This window comes from Phoca vitulina, unplaced genomic scaffold, assembly GCF_004348235.1.
Source record: "Phoca vitulina isolate PV1807 unplaced genomic scaffold, GSC_HSeal_1.0 scaffold166, whole genome shotgun sequence".
Taxonomy (NCBI): domain Eukaryota; kingdom Metazoa; phylum Chordata; class Mammalia; order Carnivora; family Phocidae; genus Phoca; species Phoca vitulina.
In genome coordinates, this window is record NW_022589869.1 from 105794 (window position 1) to 123689 (window position 17896).

Below are 17896 nucleotides of genomic sequence, written 5' to 3' on the forward strand. Positions count from 1 at the left end.
CTCTTTCTCTCTCTCTCTCTGTGTCAAATAAATAAAATCTTAAAAAAAAAAATGGGATAATTTTTTTTTTGAGAGAGAGAGAGCACGAAAGTTGGATGGGAGAGGGGCAGAAGGAGAGGTAGAGCAAAAATCTTTTCTTCTTTGTTTTTAAAGATTTTATTTACTTATTTGTCAGAGAGATAGAGAGCACAAGCAGGGGGAGTGGCAGGCAGAGAAAAGCAGGCTCCCGGCTGAGCAAGGAGCCCAATGGGTTCCTTGGGATCCCTGGGACCCTGGGATCATGACCTGCCTGAGCCAGAGGCAGACGCTTAACCAACTGAGCCGCCCAGGCATCCCTTGGAGATCAAAAATCTTAAGCAGGCTCCACACCTAGCATGGAGCCTGACTCAGGGCTCGATCTCATGACCTGAGCCAAAACTAAGAGTTGGATACTTAACCAACTGAGCCACCCAGGTGCCCCCAAAATGGGATAATTATTTTTAAAATGGGATAATTATATAAATAATAACATATAACAATTTATATATGTACTGTATCTGGCTTTTATCACTCAATGCCTCTAGGTAATCTCTTCATTAGATTTAATTAATTCTTACGAATGGTTGCATAATATCTCACCACTATGGAAGTAATATCAATTTATTTAACTATATCTCTAATTGATAGTCAAGATGCTTTTACTTTTTTGCCACCTTAAATAAATAATAGCTAACATTGAATATGTACCAAATGTGAAGCTTTTTTTTTTTTTAGCATTTTTAATGTATAAAGTCACAGAGTTAAGGTTATTTTTCCTGTTATAGGAAACTGAACAGGGATGGGTAAGAAACTTACTGGTGGGTGTGGCCCCATAGTCCCTTTCACTGAACTGCTTCTACACAAGCAGTAATTGACACAGTTATACACACATTCTAATGGAATGGTGGTTTACTTCTAGTTGACAGTTTTCCAGGAGTGGAATTACTGTGGAAGAATATGTGTATATTTTATATTGATAGATTGCTTTGCAAAAAGGCAGTGACAGTTTGCATTTTCACCAGCAGTGTATGAGAGTGCACTTTCTTCCATCAGATTATCATTTAAAAATATATGTATTTATTATTTATTTTTTGCCAGTCTAGTGGGTGAGAAGTGATATTTCACAGTTATGTTTACATGCTTTTAAGACAGTAGTGAGGTTAAGCATCATATGCTTATAGCTATTTGGATGAGCTCCACTACAAGTCCAATGTCTGCATGGTGGGACAGCAGGCTGGAGATCCACAGAAGAGCTAATGCCCTCAAATTCAAAAGCTATGAGGCTGAAAACCCAGTCCTCCTTCCAACACATATGTAACAATTAATCCTTTTAGTAGCCTTTCTGAAACTGCTAATGGTCAGACTGCCTGGACTTGATGTCTAGCTCACCACTTATTAGTGACTGAGTTCCTTAAAATAGCAGTAATAAAAATCTGCTTCATAGGATTCCTGGGAACGCTGAAGGAATTGATTCTTACTTCATTACTTTCCCCTGTTGTTATTTGTTTTATTATAGGGATTTGTCATTGCTTTTTTTTTTTTTTAAGATTTTATTTTTAAGTAATCTCTACACGAAACCTGGGGCTTAAACTCACAACACCAAGAACAAGAGTCGCATGCTCTACTGACTGAGCCAGCCAAGTGCCCCAGGATTTGTCATTGCTTTTTGAGTAAATTGCAAGAATATAGGGATGCGATCGTGGCCTGCCACTTACAAGACATATCTCTCTTTTTTTTTTTAAGATTTTATTTATTTTAGGGCGCCTGGGTGGCTCAGTTGGTTAAGTGACTGCCTTCAGCTCAGGTTATGATCCTGGAGTCCCGGGATCGAGTCCCATATCGGGCTCCCTGCTCAGCAGGGGGTCTGCTTCTCCCCCTGACTCTCTTCCCTCTCGTGCTCTCCGTCTGTCATTCTCTCTCTCAAATAAATAAGTAAAATGCTTAAAAAAAAACAAAAAGAAAAAGATTAAAAAAAAAAGATTTTATTTATTTTAGAGAGAGAGAGAGAATGTGTGAGCAGGGGAGGAGCAGAGTGACAAACAGACTCCGCGCTGAGTGCAGTGCCTGACCTGTGGCTTGATCTCAGGACCCTGAGATCATAACCTGAGCTGAAACCAAGAGTCAGACAAGTTAACCGTCTGAGCCACCCCGGTGCCCCAGGGGAAAAAATCTTAACATAATCATGTGTCTTGGGACCTTCTGTCCCTAATTAGTAGTCTGTTTTATATATGTACCTTATGTACAACAATCTAAGTTTTTATAGAAGACACACAAGGTTGGATTTCAAATAAACATTCCTAGTTTCACTAACACAAGAAATTCAACCTATCAAAGACTTTCTCTCATTGTGCTGCAGAAAACTTTAGAAATGGCAAGTAGTAAGATCAGTCATCAAAAGAAGTTTCATCTTTAGTGTGTCTAAAAATTTTTAGATTTTTAGAAGTGTAAAAATTTGTAGTAATGATGAACTTCACATCTTGAGGTATTTGGGAAATCTTAGGCTAGGTGAAACTCTTCAGAAGTGTCACTTAGTTACTATCCTTCTGGCTTAGAAAGAGGTATACCAAGACTCTAGGAAATTACCACCAGAAACAAAGACTTTTAAAAATTATCCTACAAAAAATTATCAATCTTAGGGAGTTTTGTTTGTTTTAATGTTGTTTAAGAATTAGAAATGCAAATAAAGTGCCGGCGAAAAGTAGTTTCACAATAGATGTTGGCTATTACTGTCACTCCCTGCCGTCAAGGATTATGTATTTTCGTATTTAGACCTAGCACTTATTTGACAGTCACATAAATATTATCAAATGAATGACTGAGTGACATCAAGGATAGACCGATTGCGCTATATGGCCAAACTCTGGAGTTCGGGGTCCTAAGTAAGATACCGGGACCAAGAGAAAACTACGGGTAAGACAGGCTCCCCTTGCCCATAGTCGTGGACTACAATTCCCAGCATGCAGCTAAACTCCGTGATTGCCATGCATCCTGGGAAAGACGTCTCCGGCTCTTCATTGGCTACGCAGGAGAAACGCTTGTAGTTTGTGCAAATAACGCGGGCTTTAGCGTACGCACGCACGGAGATGGCGCAGATCGCGTCTAAGTTCTACGGAACTCAATTTGAATAGACAGATTTTCAGGACTAAAATCCGGTAGGATTTAAGAACAGTTCCACTTCCGGTAACACCGGAAGCAATTTGAAGATGGCGTCTTCCTCCTACAACGGGCCGGCCGCTGCGGACGGGAAAAGTGAATTATTTCGTAACAAGAAGCCGAAGCCGGAGAATCGAGGTAAGGTTGAATGAGAACTGAAACCTGATATTAGGATATTGAGTTATGATTGTTTTCTTCCGCTGGCTGGGGACGTGTAACGCTGCCTTAGTGTGTTCTGTGAAGTTGAGTACCTACCATTGTTGAGGATTGGGGATGATGGCCAAGCCTGCGGGACCGACTGGCAGGTATGGTGCCAGCCACGTGTTCCTAACCGCTTTTGCTAGAGGCTTTTCAAAGTAAAGATGTTGCAGAGTTTGTCTTCTGTCAAAGGAAGAGGATTAAGAAATCGTGGAGGGCGCCGCAGGACCTTACACTCGTGGCGGTGGCTGGAAGTCGTTGACAAAATGAGGGATGGAATGGGGTAGGAATAGGAGGTCGTTGTATATATGAGTGAACGCTGATAATAAAGGAGTGAGACAGGAGAAGGAGGTATCTGGCGTGTTCTTAACGCTAGTTTGTCCGTTAGTGAAATTTTGTAACATTATCATCATTCCCGTTCGTCAAACCGCTAAAATATTAGACGACACGACTCGTACTCTAATTTTAGACTGCCCTACTTGTAAATTGCTGTCTTCCTTTGTAGTCTGGTTTTATACATTTTCTTCAGTATGAATGACAGGAAGAGAGGCTAGAGAAGTAGCCCAAGACCCGAGCAACCAGTCTTATTCGAAGTGTTAAAAACCTTGAACTCGCATTCTGTAGGCATTAGGGAAGTATTAAAGGAGTTCTGTTATTTTTAATTATGTAACATAGAGTACAGTCTATGTACAGTTTGAAGAATAAACACAACAGGTGAGAAAGGAGCACTCAATACCATTACGCAGAAAAAGCATTACCATACTCCCGACCCCCCTAGGAGCACCTCCCAGATGATAATTCTTTTCCTTTACAGGACATGAGGTAACCATCCTGAATCGTTTTGATCTTCTGTTCTCTGCATAATCTTTACCACCTATGCACGAAGTGGTTTGATTTTGTCAGTTTTTGAATTTTATATGAATGCAAGAGGGCTGTAGACATTCTTCTGGCTTCTTAGGCTAAACTTTGTTTTTCTTATTGAGTCAAGGTGATACTTGTAGCTGTAGTTTATTCTTTTCATTTGATATTGATGAGATTTTCTTCTATGAATATACACTTATTTATATTATCATTCTGTTGTTGGTGGACATTTGGATTGTTCCCATTGTTTGCTGTTATAAACAATGCTCCTATAAACATCTTTTTGTGTATCTCCTGGTTTGCATGTTCAAGAGTTTTCTTCAGATTATGTAAGTGGGACTGGAATCCATGAAAGTTAGGGTATGTGCAGGTAATGCTAAATCACTCCCAAAGGGGTTGTGTCAGTTTACACTCCCACTAGCAGTGGATGAGAATTTTTACTGCTCTACATCCACACTAGCACTTGATATTATCTGCATTTTGAATTTCTGTCATTTTGGTAAGTATGAAATGGTGTCTGGTTGGGGTTTTAATTTGAATTTTCCTTTTTAGTAGTGAGGATGCATATCTTTTCACATGTTTTTTGGGCTATTTGCACTTCCTCTATTGTGAAACTCCTGTGTATTTCTTTTGCTAGGTTTTTTGTTTTTGTTTTTTAATTTGTAGCCACTGAAGTGTTTAAATTGGGTAGAAACTTGGTAAGATAAACATTTTAAGTAATCACAGTTATAGAATTGGAGGGGTTTTGTTTTTTTAAGGATATTGGGAAGTGATGTATGAAGACTAGCTAATTCTCTGTGATTTGAACCAGAAATAACAAAGTAGATGTGAGTATAAGAAAGAGAAGCAAGTTTACAAACAAGTTTAACAAAGGCCCTTTTCTCAGACTTAGTGTGCGTAAGAATCTCCTGATGAGATTATTAAAACACAGATTCCTGGGGCTCATTCCAGAGATTCAGATTTGGTAGGTCTGAGTTGGAGTCCAAGAACTGCATTTCTGACTAACTCCTAGTTCATGTTGATGCTGCAGGCCTGTGGGTCATACCCTTGAGGAGTACGGAATTAAAGCATAGCTGTTAGATTTAAGAGATTCCTAAAATCCAGGACCAGGAGTTTTAATAAATGATGTAGGAGATCATATATGGCCCTTAGGAGACATTTTGTTTTATTAAAAGGAGACCTAGACTGAATCACCTTTGTGTCCCATTAGACAAGTCACTAATCTTTTTGGACTGAACGTCTTTTATAAAACGGGGAAAATAATACTGGTTCTTCCTACTACCTTTCACAGTTGTCATGAAGGTGTATACAGAAATAAGGCATATGAAAACTCTTTGGAAAGTCTAAAACCCTGTACCAGTGATTGGTAGCTGAAAGTATATGTGTGTGTATGCACACACACAAACACAAATATATATGCATATGTATATATATATATACACACACACAAGGCTGCAATTCAGGAAAGTCTAAAAGGTTATATTGAAAATAGTCATGTAAACAAAGGGGTATTTGGATCTTTAATAGTGTAATGCAATAGAAGTTTCTGGAGTACCCCACTGTCTGTCAGGCATATGCTAATTACTGTGGATCCAAGGAGGGTCCTGCCCTTAAGGAACTTTGTCTTACGAGGCTGAAGTATATACAGTTAATTTTAATACAGTGTATTGATAATAATGACCGAGGCATGTTCTTTGTTGACTAAAGAGCATAGGAACAGGAACTACAAGGAGAGTATTGGGAAGCATGTAAATGTATGCAAATAAGTGTTCAAAAAAGTGTCCAAAAGAAGGCTAAAATCTTATGTGTAAGTTTCTTCCCGTCTTTAGATGAATCAGAACTCCTCACTGTTCCTGATGGTTGGAAGGAACCGGCTTTTTCCAAAGAGGACAATCCCAGAGGACTCTTGGAAGAGAGCAGTTTTGCAACTTTGTTCCCAAAATATAGGGAAGCTTACCTGAAAGAGTGCTGGCCATTGGTACAGAAAGCCTTGAATGAACATGTATGCACATTTTACATATTTATTTGAGATTCTGTTCTTATACCTTTACTTTTAAATAAGTATGTATGCTGATAGATTTTTTTTTTTTAAGGTACTGGCATAACTGGTTAATTTGGTTTCTTTGTTTTTTGTTTTTTGTTTTTGTGTAAGAAAAATCTTGAGAGAGAGCACGAGAGTGTCGTGTGCATGAGTGATTGGGGGGAGGGGCAAAGGGAGAGGGAGAGAGTGAATCCCAAGCAGACTCTGCGCTGAACATGGCACCTGTTCTCACAACCCTTAGATCATGACCTGAGCCGAAATCCAGAGTCAGACGCTTAACCAACTGAGCCACCCAGGCACCCCTGGTTCCCTTGGTATTTTAAACAGCCTAAATATAAGCTTTATTCTTTTTGTTTTATTTTATTTTATTATTATTATTTATTTTTATTTTTTTATTTTTTTACAGAGCAAGAGAGCACAGGGGGAGCAGCAGAGGGAGAGGGAGAAGCTGGCTACCTGCTGAGCAGGGAGCCTGATGTGGGGCTCGATCCCAGCACCCTGGGATCATGACCTGAGCTGAAGGCAGACGCTTAATGCGCTGAGCCACCCAGGCGCCCTAAGCTTTATTCTTATATTCCACTCGTTTTTAATTTTGTCAGTAATAGATTACTTTAAAAAATTCACATACCTTTAAAATTTAGGGATCTCATGGACTTTCTGAAACTCAACTGTGAACTCCCAAGTTTCAGGATGCCTATTCTATACTGTGATACTTGCCATGTTTCTGTATAGTTTTAAGTTGAGGCATGTTCCTGGATGATTTCTTAATTTTCATTTTTTTTTTTTTTAAGATTTTATTTATTTATTTGACAGAGAGAGACAGAGAACACAAGCAGGGGGAGTGGGAGAGGGAGAAGCAGGCTTCCCGCAGAGCAGGGAGCCCGATGCAGGGCTCGATCCCAGGACCCTGGGATCATGACCTGAGCCGAAGGCAGACGCTTAACGACTGAGCCACCCAGGCGCCCCTTAATTTTCATTTTAAATGAAAGATGGGGATGTGGCCAACTTTCCCTTGTATGTTGCTGCCATTTCCCTAGAACAGTATATTTGTTTTTGTTTTTCAAACTGTGGATTAAAATTCATTAGTGGAGCAAGAAGTCCATTTAGTGGATATAATGAGCCTTTTAAAAAAAGAATGTACCCAAAAAATAAATAAGTAAAAAGAAAAAAAATAATGTATCACATATGGTAAGGATAAGTTTCATTTTATGAAACTTTTGGTTCATGTATATGTGTGTATTTGGGCACATGTGTAAAAACATGTACACACATGGGCACACTAGGTGGTGATATAAAATAAAATAAAATAAAATAAAAAAAAATAAAATGTATATTTCAACTGTGTGACTGCTCTGGAGTTGTTTGTGCCCGTTAGGTATTACGGTGGTTCAGCAAACCGCAAGCTGTTTTACAGCTGTCTGTATCTGAGATTGGACTCTTGTAAACTCATAGAGACCCAACCTTATGTTGAATTGTTCATCACTCACTACATTGAAATACTCTTCAGAGTATGCTCCAGTCAGAAAATGACATTTTAATTTGCTTTGTTGAAATCTGGTTCTTCCTACTAAGAGTTAATGCATGATTTTCCAATTATTGCTTCTTTCTGAACCTGTGAGAATTTGTTTTTACTTTGTATTTAGCTAATACAAACCAATTAGAAAGAAGTTTGAAAGGGAAAGTCCATTCTCACCCTAAGGAACAGATGGCAGATCAGAGCTGGGTCCAGGATAGGGGAGCTATATGTAGCTTTACATTTTTACCCTAGGTTTTAAGTATGGCTTCATTTGCATTGATACGTATTTTTTAAACTAGAAGTAATCTTTATTCCAATAAGTACAAAGTATTCTAAAGTACGTATAATGCTTTCAGTTGCGTGTTTCTTATATTCTTTGAAATATGAAGGTAATCAAGTATTCATTATTTATATCAACTACTCAGCTTCTTCAAGGAGGGAGTTGATAGAATGAGAGCTTAATTTACAGTAATTAGTAGTTTGATTAGGATAGGCTCTATAATTACCAAAAAATGAAGTGATTTTTAGACAATTGTGTATTTGCTCTTTCCTTTTTGCAGCACATTAATGCAACCCTGGACCTGATTGAGGGCAGTATGACTGTGTGTACAACAAAGAAGACTTTTGATCCATATATCATCATTAGGGCCAGAGACCTAATAAAACTTTTAGCAAGGAGTGTTTCATTTGAACAGGTAAATTTAGAATTACAAAATTTGCTTTATTTGCATCAACATTAGAGATAACACATAGCACTGCATCCTTCCCTCTTAGAGTTTTCATTTTTCTGCTTCAATTTCATTAGCCTGGGCCTTGAAAATAAATGCATTTGTAAAGAATATTGATGGAATATTTCCTTCATTTTTCCAAAAGGCAGTACGAATTCTTCAGGATGATGTTGCATGTGACATCATTAAAATAGGTTCTTTAGTAAGAAATAAAGAAAGATTTGTAAAAAGAAGACAACGTCTCATTGGTCCCAAAGGATCTACATTGAAGGTACTTTTTTATCAGTGGAAAACTTAAGTGTCTTCCTCTGTCATTAGTTTTTCAGTGTATTGAATTTCAACTTACTGTTCTTTTGATATAGGCTTTGGAACTCTTAACAAACTGTTATATTATGGTTCAGGGAAACACAGTTTCAGTCATTGGACCTTTTAGTGGCTTAAAAGAGGTGAGTAGTGTTTACTATCTTCTGTTAATTTTCAGCAGAGAACAAATTAAGTAATTTGGTTATAATAGTTCATTGGATAATATACTGTTTTGCAATTACTATTTTTTTTAGAATGTGCTTTGTTTGATTTCCCATTGGTAAATACTTTGTGCTTCATGTTGTTTGAGGGAATCATCATTCCTAGATCCTAACGTATTATGGCCAACCTTTGGCAACTAAAGAGGTATCCATTTCCGAATTAGAAGGTCTGCACATCATCCCTCTTTCCACTACAAATTTTAAGTAGGTTTTTAAGATTTTAGTCTGTAGCACATTTGGGAGATATGTAGTTACATGTGCTCAAGTGATTAGAGAATTAAATGGTGATAATTGTCATTTGCAGTAACCTATATAAACCAGTAGAGGTCAGATTCTGAAACCATCTTTAAAATATATATTTTTGTCTGAATTTTATTGGAATGTTTATTTAATGTATTGATGAACTTTTTTATCTGTCAGATTTAATGTTATGAGAAAATCTGTGGAGCAATTTTGGTTTCTGTTAACTGCTTTGGTTGTCTGGATCTGGCTATGAGGTCTTGTTTGCTTTCCAGGACCCATAATAGCAGATCTGTTAGACCTCTTTCTCATAAGTTATCTGCCCTTTTCTCATGTGGCAATACTAACGTAAGTATATTGAATACCCTATAGTTTTGTAAAGTCTAACTATATTATCTTATTTAGTTTTCACAGCAGAGCCTTTAGATAGTTTTATTTCCATACTACAGATGAGAAAGCTGGAACAGGACTTTACCTTATGAAGTGGCATTCCCATTATTTGAGCACGTATTTTCTGACTCTAAATCTAGCTGCCTTCTGCCTAAATTCCACAGTTCCAAAATGTTGTTGTATTAGTTCTATATGTTATATTTTAGCAGTAAAGTTGAGAAACTTCATTGAGTCCAAGAGAGGTTGACTATTACGAAAGATCTAGAAGTCACTCAAAGCAGTTGAAGGAACTACTATATTCAATTTGGTAGTCATTGCTCGGTTCATAGGATATGTTGCAGTATATTAATCCCCTTCCACTTAGTTCCACTTAGTTAAAATCTTTGTGACTAATTCATTTTTCTTTGCAAATTTCAGGTTCGAAAAGTAGTCCTAGATACTATGAAGAATATTCATCCAATTTATAACATTAAAGTGAGTTTATATTACTCTAACAGTGGTTGTCAGACTTCTTTTAGCTACAGAAACCTTTCTTGAAATTAAATCTTTTCTGGAAGCCTAATGCAAAAAATAGATAAAGTAGAAGTATTTAGGGTAATTTAGAGGTAGAGTTCAGCCCACTCAACTCTACCCTAGTCCTGTAGTAGTTACATCCTTGGAGACTTAGGTTTCTGTGTTATGCAGTCTGAAAACTATTGAAGGGGGATCCTGTAATGTATGACATAGTTCTAATACAAAGGAAGTAAGTTTCGTAGAGTTGGTTGTAGATGATAACAATCAGGTTTTCTTGGATGATGGGCCTATTACTATATTTAAAGATGTGATCTTTCAGAATTCTGCCTTTTTCTATTAAGTAGAGTCTGGGATATTTCAGATTGTATTAAAACTTTTTATTTAACGCTCAAATTAGAAACTCTTTGAGAGAGATGTTAATCCCTGTGTGCACAGCATTCATGATTATACTTGGAAATGTAACCATGCTGTAATGAGCTATTTTGTGAGGGGTATTTGTTAAGCAGTCCACTTAAATTTGATGAAGTTATGAAGTCACTCTTAGATTGGGGTGAAAGAATGATTTTGAGTTGCCTTGGGACATTAAAGATAAAGAGAGCTTGTCTTGTATCTGATGCCTGGTTTGCATCCTTTGATGTCCCAATGTGTGCAAAACTCAAATGGAGTAGGAGAAATATGAGAATATTGTTTTTATCTGATCAAGAGAAAGTTTACTTTTTTCTTTCCCTGTGATAAAGTACTACCAGAAACTTCCTGCTTTCAGGGAACATTGCTAATTAAGAACTCTCCTCCTATTAAGTTGAATTTTAAAGGTTTTAATGAACTAATGGTTGAAAAGCTGAATTAGTCTCATCTCAGTTTATTTGAACAGTTCTGCCTTTCTTTTTTTTTTTTTTCGAAAGAGAGGGGGGAGGAGCGAAGCAGAGGAGAGGGAAAAGCAAGCTCCTTGCTGAGCAGGGAGCCCAACTTGGGGCTTGATCCCGAGTCCTGGGATCATGATCTGAGCCGAAGGCAAACACTTAACTGACAGCACCCAGGCACCCGGCAGTTCTGCATTTAATCTAAATTTCTAATGGTTTTCTGATGCTTGGTTTGAGATTACTTTTTTTTATGGAATTGTTTTGCTCCTACTGAGGAGATTAAGAACTACTCGGGTTTTTTTGTTTTGTTTTGTTTTTTATTTGTTTATTTTTTTAATTAAAAAAAATTTTTTTTTTTTTTAGTTTATTCGACAGAGACAGCGAGAGAGGGAACACAGCAGGGGGGGCTGGAGAGGGAGAAGCAGGCTCCTCGCCCATCAGGGAACCTGATGTGGGGCTTGATCCCAGGACTCTGGGATTATGACGCGAGCTGAAGGCAGATGCTCAACGACTGAGCCACCCAGGCGCCCCTTGTTTCGTTTTTTAAAGATTTTATTTATTGATTTGGCAGAGAGAGAACAAACAAGCAGGGGGAGCTGCAGGCAGAGGGAGAAACAGGTTCCCCGCTGAGCAGGGAGCCCGATGCAGGGCTCAGTCCCAGGACCCTGGGATCATGACCTGAGCTGAAGGCAGACGCTTAACCAACTGAGCCAGCCAGGTGCCCCAAGAACTACTCATTTTAATTGAATTATTTATAGGAACAGTATTTGTAAAGTCTTAGTTTGACAAATGCTTGGCTTATAAAATTAAAAATTCTTACTTTGTTCATATATCCCCATGACTAAAGACCTTAATGATTAAACGAGAGTTGGCAAAAGATTCTGAATTAAGATCACAAAGTTGGGAAAGATTTTTGCCACAGTTTAAGCACAAGAATGTGAATAAACGCAAGGAACCAAAGAAAAAAACTGTCAAGAAAGAGTACACACCATTCCCACCACCACAGCCAGAAAGTCAGGTCAGTATTAAATGTTGAATTTCTTTACATGAGGGGGAAACCATTTTAATCTGTTTTGTCAGAAACTTTATGGAGAGCAATTTAGGTAGACTTTGTATGTGTGTGTCCAGGTATAAGAAACTAAAGGTAAGTGTAAATAGGCTTATTTTGAGCTAAGTGCGTGAGCGCGGAGGGTGGGGGCTTCACAGTAGGAGTGTAAACTATGTCTAGGTGGTTGCTGTCAGTTGTGCTCCTATAGCCACAGTACCTGTTCCATGGATGAAAAAAATTTTAACGCTTTAACCCTTAATGCTCTCACTCTGCTTTAGCATCTTTCCTGTGACCATGTGCTATATGACTGCTCCAGTTTTGAAATCTTAAATTCTCACATCCATCCTTTTTCTAAGTTATGAATGCCTCTCATTTTATCACCTGTTTTCTGGCTTCATTTTTTCCCCCAAATTTCCTTTTCTCTCTTGTCCATCACTGTTTCTTGTATGCTGCCTTTTCCTTCTCTTCACACCTGTGCAGCAAAACTCTCAAACTTGATCAGTCCTAAAATTTGGCTTCTTTCCTATAATGTGGCTACTAAACATAGCTGGAGAACATCTTATCTTTGGACTAAATCCACTATAATTTCACGTTTCCAACCTCAGGTAGATCCTCACTATTGTCTGGTAATTCTGTGTGTCCTCTTAATTCTCTCTCTCTTTTCTTTTTTTTGAGATTTTATTTATTTGACAGAGAGAGAGAGAGCACAAGCAGGGGGAGCTGCAGGCAGAGGGAGAGGGAGAAGCAGACTCCATGCTGAGCAGGGAGCCCAAGGGAATGATGACCTGAGTGGAAGGCATACGCTTAACCCACTCAGCCACCGAGGCGCCCCTGTCCTCTTAATTCTTGAAGCACCCTCTCACTCCTAGCAGATGACATTCATTTTATTTTATGGAAATATTTAAGACCATCAAGTGAGAATTCCTTCAGCTTCCTTTTCTCTCACCTATAATTATTTTTTCTCCATCTGAACCAATTCTTTCTTTACCTGTTCTTTGAGTTCTATCTTTGAGCCTGTCTCCTGAGGGATCTTATTTCATGATTCCCTCCCTTGGCTGTATCTTAAAGTCTTTCCTTTCTACTAGTGCTTTGTTCTCAGCATGTAAACACATCCCTTTCTGTGTACTGTCTTGTCTTTTCCATAGCCCTGTATTTGGAGTTTGAATTTCAGAGGTTTGATGAAAGGTCAGAGGGGAAAAAGAAATAATGATCATGGTGATAAAACAATGGAAGTGTTGGTTCATGAGGTCTATTCTGTAAAGGGAAGCAAACAAAGAAACTGTTTGTTGGGGGAAAGTAGAGTGATCTTATTTACCCAACTGTCATTCCATAACACCTGGTATACTTCTTATGGCCCTGTCCTGTAGTTAGTAATTGTCTTATCTTTCTTCCCTATGGCTAAGCTTCTTAAAACAGTGATGTCTCAGTTGACTTACTCTGCCAATTACTTGCTTCATGACTGGCAATTTATTTAACCCATCCGTGCTTCAGTTTCCCTGTACATAAAATGGGGATAATAAAAACATCTTTTTCAAAGGATTGTTAATGAGGATTAAATGATTAGTAATTGTAAAGAGCTTAGTAACTATTAAGAGTTTTAAAACATTGCCTTAGATATAATAATGCTGTGTAAGTGTGAGATAAGTCAATTATATCTTGAATGAATAAGCTAGTGCTTTCTCTAATTAGTATTGAATTAGTCACCAAATCCTAACAATTCTTGCCTTTCATTTTGCATGCCACTACTTTATTCCAAGCGTTTATCTCTTCTTTCTTTTGTACCTTTTAAATGCTGCTTTGGTCTCTTTCTTTTCTCTCAGAAACCTGGAGTCATTTCTAAATCATAGCCTACCCTCTCACCTGGCATTCAGGTTTCTTCAAGCTTACCCCAGATTATCTTTCTAGTTTCCTCACACCTTTCTGAATCATTGATCTTCTAGCCCATCTAAAACTGCCTGCTGTATATTTCATGCACACATCACCTTCTTTCCTACCTCCATGCTTATTGCTTGTATTCCCTTCAGCGTAGAGCACATCTCCTTTTAATGTCAGTGCCTTTATGAATTGATCATAGATTTTTGACCTCACTGTCTTTACCTCAAGGACATTGTGCCTTTCTTAGGGATGACTTCTCATTTACCTTATTTCTGATGTAATTGTAAATACTGATTTCAACAGATTGATAAAGAATTGGCTAGTGGTGAATATTTTCTGAAGGCAAGTCAAAAGAAGCGACAGAAAATGGAAGCCATAAAGGTAAGACTGTGTCTAGCTCACAACACTGATAGCACAGTTCATAGAAATTTCAATTCCTGTTTAATGATAAATTGTGTTATTAATGTATTTCTTATTAATAATGCAGGCTAAACAAGCAGAAGCTCTTAGTAAAAGACAAGAGGAAAGAAACAGAGCTTTTATTCCACCTAAGGAAAAACCAGTTGTGAAACCAAAGGAAGGTAAATGCTTGTTTTCCAATTATTGGTTTGATGTTAAAGTCTGTTAGCTGAAAAGTAAACCCATAGGGAATTTGTCTGACTCTCTTTGAGTGTTAACTAAAGACATAACTATATCTTTCATCAATTCTGTTGACATTTCATTAATCACTAATCCTAGGGACGAGACCACTGAGGTGTTCTATAATTTATTAGCAGCTAATGCCTATTTAAGAATGTCCTGGATTGACAGTCCTCTCCTGACCTCTGATTGTGCTGGAGAAGGACTCTTTGGGGTTTTTTTTTGTTTTGTTTTGTTTTGTTTTAAGATTTTATTTGTCAGAGAGAGAGCACAAGCAGGGGGAGCGGCAGGCAGAGGGAGAGGCAGACTGCCTGCTGGAGAAGGACTCTCTGTTGTGAAAGCTATGAACTTAGAGCAGTGAATCTTCTATAGATTTAAAAGTAACTAAAGCAGTGAGATCCCCGAGCTCTGTTATCATGCCTCTCAGAAAGAGCTTATCAGAGGTTATGCTTTTCTTCTCTTTACTTATGTGATCCATGGCTTAAAGTTTGATTCCTATATTGTTATGATGGATTTCTGATCACCGTGGGCTAAAGGACACCATCAAAATAACAAGATCTTAGGAGCTATTAAAAAGTCATAGTGGGGCACCTGGGTGGCTCAGCTGGTTAAGCGGCTGGCTCTTGGTTTTGGCTCAGGTCATGATCTCTGGGTCCTGGGGTCAAGCCCCACGTCAGGCTTTGTGCTCAGCGAGGAGTTCACTAGAGGATTTTCTCTTTCCCTCTGCCCTTCCCTCCTCGATGCTCTAAGATTAAAAAAAAAAAAACACTCAGAAAAATTTTGTATCTTTTCTATTCCTAGCCTCATTTGATCTACCCTTTCCTCTTCTGCATTTTCTTTCCCACTAGTAACACTTGTACTCTTCCTGAAGTAAATTTCCAGAGTAGCCAGTGACACAGTGAGGGGAGGGAAGTCACTGGCATTATTGTACCTGACTTATTGGTCAAAACCAGACATAACATTACTATTTTAATATCCTATATTAATTACATCAGTGTTAATAGCTCTAAAAATACTGTATTCTTCTGTGTAGATCATTGGTTATGTAAAAGTTAAAAATGTCATAAGCATTATAATTTCCAGTTTGCTGAGCCTGTGAGTTTTACTTTGAAGGTCATTTAGTAGCCATTTTAATCTCCGTTTATAATGATTAAAAATGTAGCTATTTCATGATAGTGAAGGCTCTACATCTCTACTCAAGTTGCTGGGAAGTTTGATGATGTTTTATCTTGTGATTCTCCTATGCTCTGAATACTGCTCTTTAAAGGGTGAGAAAAACCTACATTTTTTTTTTCTCCTTCTTTTTCTTTGTTGTTCAAGCTTTTGGCATTGATTCCATGGTTGGGTTCTGTTACGAGAATCTCCAAATACTCTCAGATCATTATCTTTATTACCAAAACCTTGTTAAGTAAAGTACTACTAGTCATTCATTGAACTAATATTTGGAAAACTTTATTTTTAAGTTTTTTTTTTAAAGATTTTATTCATTTGAGAGAGAGAGCATAAACGGGGAGGGCAGAGGGAGAGGGAGAAGCAGACTCATCAGCAGGGAGCCCGATGTGGGGCTTGATCCCAGGACCCTGAGATCATGACCCAAGCCGAAGGCAGATACCTAACGGACTAAGCCACCCAGGTGCCCCTATTTTTTTAAGTTTTTATGTGTGGTATTAGATGAAGTAGATTTTGACCTAAAGCTTAATGATTAGTTAATTAAAATTATGGAAGCTAGAAGGGCTACATGTTAATATTCTTCATGAAATGTAATTTTAAGTTATTTTAATGTGCAGAATGGAAAATTGGCATTTTATTTATTTATTTATTTTAAAGATTTTATTTATTTATTTGATAGAGATAGAGAGAGGGAGAGCACAGGCAGGGGGAGCAGCAGGCAGAGGGAGAGGAAGAAGCAGGCTCCCCACTGAGGAAGGAGCCCAACGTGGGGCTTGATCCTAGGACCCTGGGATCATGATCTGAGCCGAAGGCAGTCGCTTAACTGAGTGAGCCACCCAGGCGCCCCGAAAATTGGCATTTTAATGAGTACTCTTGCAGTTCTAAAATATGGGAAAGAATATAAGTAAAACTAATCTCAAATGCAATTTAAGGGGAAAAATGAAGTTTTAATATTGTTGAATTCAATAATTAGTTTAAAAAGCTAAACTATAGTGCCATTTTCATTTGTACCTTTATTAATGTGCTATTTTCATGTGTACTTTCACTAATGTATTTTTAAAGTACTTTATGATTTGTTTTCTCTTCAGTGTCTAACTTTCCTTTAGGCAGTTGTTTTATATTTTAGGCAGGTGTTTTATATTTTACAACATGACCTTTCACCTTTTAACAGTACTCTGAAATTATTGTACCAAATACATATTCTTTATGTTTTCTATGGTAAAATCTAAAGAATTACATATATCGTTTTAATTTGTTTAGCTTCTACTGAAAATAAAATTGATGTGGCCGCCATCAAGGAAAAGGTTAAGAAAGCCAAGAATAAGAAACTGGGAGCTCTTTCAGCTGAAGAAGTTAAGCTTAAAATGGAAGCAGATGAAAAAAAAAAGAAGAAAAAAAAGTAACATTAAAAAAAAACCCTGGATGAGAACCCTTTAAGCTATCTCCTTTTGTAAAGGATTTTGAGATACTAGGGCATTAGTAGCCTGTATGTGAGAAGGAGTACTCTGATCACATTTTTCTGAGTTTATGTCATTCTTCAAAACAGTGTTTATATAAACAGCTGTCCTTTATAAATATAAATTATTGTATTCTCTGTGTGTTTTTTGGAAAACTTTATGCTAGAAAGTGCTATATATGTCTTTGTATATATTGCACCTAATCTGTTTTGGCGTGTTTTGCCTAAGCATGATTTTAGATGTAATTTTTAGGTTGTTTATATAAAGATTTTTGGAATGTGGCTATTGTAATTATCCATCAAATCCAGTGTTTGATGCCACTGGTTAGTCTTTAAATATAATCATGTCCCACCATTTGGTTTTGAGCAAAATAAATTTGCAGTGCTCTCTCTATTGCTAACGAGTAAACGTTTAGGCTTATTTCTTTTTATAATCTCATTCTACATTATGTTTAAGATTAAACAACCCATAAGCAAAAAAAGCAAGGCCCCTTAAATCCTTTAATTACTATACTGAGTCTGGGAAAATGGTAAACCAAAGACCTCAGATTGCAAGGTGGGGGGGGGTAGGGAGACCAGATGTTTAGAATTGAAGCAGCATGCAACAAGTTATGTAGAAATGTTTTTACTAATGAGCGTCAGTGGAGTTTTTTAGAATCACCTAAA

At 37.6% G+C, this 17896-nt stretch overlaps 1 protein-coding gene across 1 annotated transcript; it reads left to right on the top strand.

Moving 5' to 3' along the window:
- The first annotated feature begins 3200 nt into the window (after positions 1 to 3200).
- LOC116628990 (KRR1 small subunit processome component homolog) lies at positions 3201 to 17895 on the top strand. The gene is made up of 10 exons (XM_032399286.1): positions 3201 to 3309; positions 6060 to 6232; positions 8348 to 8482; positions 8661 to 8786; positions 8878 to 8961; positions 10087 to 10143; positions 11890 to 12060; positions 14269 to 14346; positions 14453 to 14546; positions 17035 to 17895. Exons 1-10 carry the CDS (start codon positions 3222 to 3224, stop codon positions 17175 to 17177), a joined length of 1149 nt encoding a protein of 382 aa, XP_032255177.1. The 5' UTR covers positions 3201 to 3221; the 3' UTR covers positions 17178 to 17895.
- Position 17896: the final 1 nt, after the last annotated feature.